This window comes from Drosophila santomea, chromosome 2R (assembly GCF_016746245.2).
Source record: "Drosophila santomea strain STO CAGO 1482 chromosome 2R, Prin_Dsan_1.1, whole genome shotgun sequence".
Lineage (NCBI taxonomy): Eukaryota > Metazoa > Arthropoda > Insecta > Diptera > Drosophilidae > Drosophila > Drosophila santomea.
In genome coordinates, this window is record NC_053017.2 from 21,688,818 (window position 1) to 21,693,964 (window position 5,147).

General features: G+C 51.2%; 1 protein-coding gene across 1 annotated transcript; it reads right to left on the bottom strand.

The window, feature by feature from the left end:
• Positions 1 to 2,003: 2,003 nt before the first annotated feature.
• On the bottom strand, positions 2,004 to 4,924 carry LOC120446539 (CCAAT/enhancer-binding protein). Its single transcript, XM_039627555.2, has one exon. The coding sequence runs from the start codon at positions 4,317 to 4,319 to the stop codon at positions 2,937 to 2,939; it is 1,383 nt and encodes a 460-aa protein (XP_039483489.1). The 5' UTR covers positions 4,320 to 4,924; the 3' UTR covers positions 2,004 to 2,936.
• Between the last annotated feature and the right edge of the window lie 223 nt (positions 4,925 to 5,147).

Sequence of the window (5,147 nt, forward strand, 5' to 3'; positions counted from 1 at the left end):
GAGTGCAGCTAGATGGCCCATTGTTGTTGCGGCGGCTGTATTAGATAGCAAAAGCAAAAGTCTGTCTGCCTCCAAGTCGGAGTCGAAGTCGAAGTCTGAGGCGAAGTCGGAGGCGAAGTAGAAGTCGGCATAGAAAGTGAAACCACCGCGTTCGCCACACGATCGTCGTTGGTAGGCAGCGCAGAGGAGAGGAGAGGAGAGGGAACGGGGGAACGAAGCCCGGCTCTAAGATATAAGCCAAACAACTAACTATTACTCAATCTGTGCTAAAAAGAAAAATGGAGATAGATGAATAGATGTAAAGTTGCTCTCTGCACCTCTCTCTGTCTCTGTCTCTCTCTCTCTATCGTTTGCTTGTGGCACGAAAATAAAAGTGAAGTAACCCACTTTTTCCGTTATGGTTTTTAAAGTCGCTGCAGCTGAAGACGAGATGAGGAGCCAAGATGTTGGAGCCACAACAATGCGGAGCGGACAAAGTGGAACTGGAGTGTGAAAGATGGATTGGATGACAAAGGCATCGAGATGGATCCAAACTGGGATCTGCAGCTGGAGATGGAGATGGAGATGGAGCTGGTGATGGAGCTTGAGCTCGATCATGTAACCCATTGCTATCCAGTTACCATGGCCTATGATTCAATAGATTCTGTTTGATTGCTTGAAAGCCAACGATAGATGGCCAGCATGTTTATTAATTCTTTAATAAATTCAAAGTGCCCGCCCATCGCTAAATCTCGCAGCCTTCCTTCTTGGCGGCAATTAGCATTTATCAGGTGAGACAGAGAGAAGTGTGCTTGCTGCCTCGTCTGCCGTTGCAGTTGCAAGTTGCGAATTTATCACTTCTCGCTGCCGCCGCTCATAACTCATACGCCTCGTTGCCGCGGCGCCTAGTTGGGCAGTAATTGTGCGGCGATTTCTGAGCGCTTGCCAAAACGCAAATGCATTTGGCTGCGATGGATGCAGGTGGGGGCAACTTTCACTGTAAGCTGCTTAGAACCCTTATCAAAGTCAGGCTTAAATTGGGATTTTTTTGTTGTGGCTGTGGCTGCGGTTTGTGGCTACCGAGCGACACCCACGAGTTCGAGGCAATTTCACTTTTGGGCCCAGAGTGCATGCGCAATTAGCTTTCATCAATCAAAGTACTCAACAATGCAGCTAGACAAATTGGACGCACGCAGCAGCAGCAGCCGCAGTTGGCCAAGATACAGATACAAGCTACAGCTACAGATACGGATACAGCTACGGATACAGATACGGATGGAAAGAAAGTTTTGACCAAAAGGGCTTAGCCCGAGCCCAAATTTCTGTAAGTGATTATCTGCCCCAGGTCGGCATGCGTTTTTCTGTTTTTTTGCTTTTTGGCTCTGCGGCTCTGCGGCTTTTGTTTGGGCTTTCTCTGCGGCGCGTTAATTTGTCGGTTTCTCGAGTTGCATTAATTCTTTTTCGCTTTGTCGTTTATAAATTTGCTTTTCGTTTTGGGTTTGTCTTACTGTCAAATTGTGTCAACACGGCCGCCTTGCGATTGTCTGGGCTCCTCCACCCCGCCTCCTGCCCCTCTAATCGGCCAACTGTCGCGCCTGGCAGCCCCAAATGCATTGCCATGTCGTATATGTCGCATCTGAAGACGGCGGACAGAAGACAGCGGGTAGAAGACAGTGGCTAGAAGACAGCGGACAGAAGACGGCGGACAGAAGACGGCGGACAGAAGACAGCCCAGAAGAAAGACTGCCCTCCGTATGTCCCTCTGTCCCTTTCGGCCAATCGCCAATGTGGTGCGTCTCTTTCTGGCCTTCTGATCTTCTGATCTGATTTTCTGGTCTTCTCGTTTGTCGCCTAAGGATGGCCGACATTTAATTAGGCACTTTTTGGCAGGGCTTTTACATCGAATTGTGGCTAGGTGCTGGCTAATTGCAGATTGGTAGCTAAACTGTGGAAATTAACGTGCAAGCTGAAAGCAGGAACCAAGTCAAATCAATTCAAATCGCTTTTGTGTATATGGTAAATTTTATTTAATTTATTTAGATTTGCTTTACAGTTTTCTTGGTTTGTGTATATTTAATTTACGAATATATAAATTAAAATGAGAACATTGCGTTGGCCTTACAACTAATAGCATTCGTATCTTCTACGCACTCGGCAGCGAACTCGTGGAATTCGCCAAAAATCATTTGATTTTGGGATGGATTCCTTTTGGGGCTGGTGCTGGTAAAGCGTTGCTTGATGCTCCGACTTAAGAACTAGAGATTTGCTAATGTTGTGTGTCAAGCGGGGCTGGGCGTGGGCGTGGGAGTGGGCGTGGCATCAATGAATCAATGCATCAAGGCATCAAGGCATCAAGCAAAGGACGAAGCCGCACACCATCGAGAAATGTACACATTTGAATTAGATGTATAAATAGTTAATAGGTTTTGATGTTTGTATTTTCGTTCTTCTTTCCTGCGTGTTACTCTCTTTTTACATTATTACATTATTATATTTTTAACATTTTTCTTTGGCTTAACTTTATGATAACGTATTATGGTAACGTATAAGATTATGTATAAAAAACGTGCGAAATATATGTTACAGTCGTTAAGAATTAAGTACAAAAATATGCTTTACAGTGATAACAAGAAATGGGGCTAGAGTAAATGTACAAAGGAATGCCAAAGCGTTCGGCAGAAGACTGAAGTCTGAAGACTCAAGACTGAAGACTGAAGACTGAAGTCAGAAGACTGAAGAGTGAAGAGTGAAGAATGAAGAGCAGGAGGAGAATGGAATTACGAGCTACCCACACAGCATTTGAATCTTTGATTTAGCAGAGTCTCCTCGCACGCACACACTTGCATACGTGCTGGAGCACACACACTCAAGCAGTCACACACACACACACACAGAGACACTCACTCACACAGACACACATGCATACACATGCACACAGGACACTAGCTGTGCGGCAGCTACAGCGAGTGCTCGTTGGTGTTGAGGAAGCTGCGGCAGACGCGACTGACTTCGGGATTGGCGTGGTTCATCAGCTGCATGTAGATCTGCTTGTGCAGCTGCAGCTCGTTGGTCATCTCGCCCAGCTGCCGGATGAGCGCGTCCTTCTCCTTCAGCAGGCTCTTCACCCGCTCCTCCACCTCGCGGGAGCGCACCTTGGCCTTCTCCCGGCTCTTGCGCACCGCAATGTTGTTGCGCTCCCGCCGCCGGCGGTACTCGTCCGTGCCCTTGTCCACGTGCTTGTTGCTGTGCTTGCGGTGCTGCTGCTGCTGCTGGTGCTGCTGGTGCTGCTGCTGCGCGTGCAGCTTGCTGTGCTGCTTCAGCAGGTTGTGTGCTCCTGCGGCGGCCGCCAGGTGGGGCAGGTTGTGGTGCGCCAGGACGTTGGCCGTGGTCAGGTTGGTGAACTGGCTGCCGTTGCTGCTGCCCGTGCTGCCGTTGCTCCCATTGCTGCTGGGCGTCGTGTTGCCCCCATTGAGTGGGTTGCCGCCTCCGGACAGCCCGTTCGCTCCCGATCCGTAGCCGTTGTAGAGGCCGCCGCCGTTGCCCATGAACGCTGCCTGCTGGCTGGCCGCCTCCTGCAGGTGGCGCCGGTACTCGGGATCGATGGGCTCCTCCTTGATCGTGCTGGAGTCGGAGCCCACGGAGCTGTTCTCGTCGCTGGAATTGTTGTACGTGGCGTGCACGGGCTGCGGCATGTAGGCCAGCGCGCCTCCTGCCCCACCGCCGCCGCCCCTACCCCCGTAGCCGTGCTGGTTGCGCAGCGTCTGCTGTTGCAGGACCTTCGCCGCCGCGGAGACCATGCCGCTGGGCGGCAGGGTGGCGGAGAGGCCGCCCGGACTGGTCACCATGTCGCTGAAGATGCCCAGCGTTTCCGTGTCCCTGAACTGGTCGTCTATCAGGTGCTGCAGATCGAGCGTGATCTCCTGGGTGGTCAGCTCGTCCAGGTCCGTCTGGGTGGTGTACTGCTGCAGCATCTGCTTCTGCAGCAGGTTGTTGTTGCTGCCCAGGGCGGCGACCTGTTGCATCTGGTGCATGGCGTGCTGCTTGACCAGCAGTGCCGCGTCCTGCGATGTGTTGTTGTTCGCATCCGTAGTCTGCTGCTGCTGTGGTTGCTGCTGTTGCTGCTGTTGCTGCTGCTGCTGTTGCTGCTGTTGCTGCTGCTGTTGTTGCTGCTGCTGTTGTTGCTGCTGTTGTTGCTGCTGCTGCTGCTGCGCCGTGGACATGGCCGTCAGGGTGATCTGGCCAATGGTGGCCTGCTGCAGCGGAGGCTCCTTCTTGAGGTCCAGCTGGGCCAATGTCTGAACGGCATCGGCGTACATCTGCGGCGACTCCATGTTCAGCATTTTCAGTTGCGCGAAGGAGGGTAGAATCTTGATGCCTTGTAGAGCGTTAATTTTGGCTGCTTTTTAGAGTTCTGATTTTGGAATAAACTTGATGGGTTTGGCGCCTAAAGCATTGCACTGAGGTAAGTGGGTCTTTGGAAATGTTCAACGCGGATATCTCGCTAATCCGTATCCGTATTCGTATTCGTATCCGTAAGTTTCATCTTAGGCTGCCTAAGTGGTCACTGCAGCCGAGCATCGTAGCTTCCGTAGTTTCCGACTTTACGAGTTTACGAGTTTACGACTTTCCGACTTTTCGACTTTCCGATGATTCTTTGCGCAAAATATTCAGTTGAGTTTGTTTACTTTGATTAGGTTTTTTTGTTAACTCGAAACTGCAAAACTGCACTTCTCGGGCCGCACGCTTTCGTACGACTGAAGTGCCGCAGCAGTGATGCAACAGATTTTATACGAGACGGCCTGACGACTGCCGTTCGCTGTGTGTGTGTATGTGTGTACGTGTGTACGTGTGTTGGTGTTAGAAACGCTCCTGAAGAACCGTTAGCTGAGCGAGCTTTTCTTTGATTTTCTTGGCCAGCGGAGGAGAGCGCGCGTCCGTCGCCGACGAGTGGTAAATTGTAACTGTGACAAAACGCGAACGCGAACGCGGCAAAGTGAATAAGTGAAAAAGTCTTTGGCGCAGCGACGCAGGCGAAGAAAAAGAAAATGAGCGGCCAGCGCATGTAACACACACACACACAAACACACACACACCGCATACCGCACACCAGCACACGCTCGTACCGCTCCCCAACGAAGCCGAAGCCCCAAAGCGCCGACGTCGCCGTT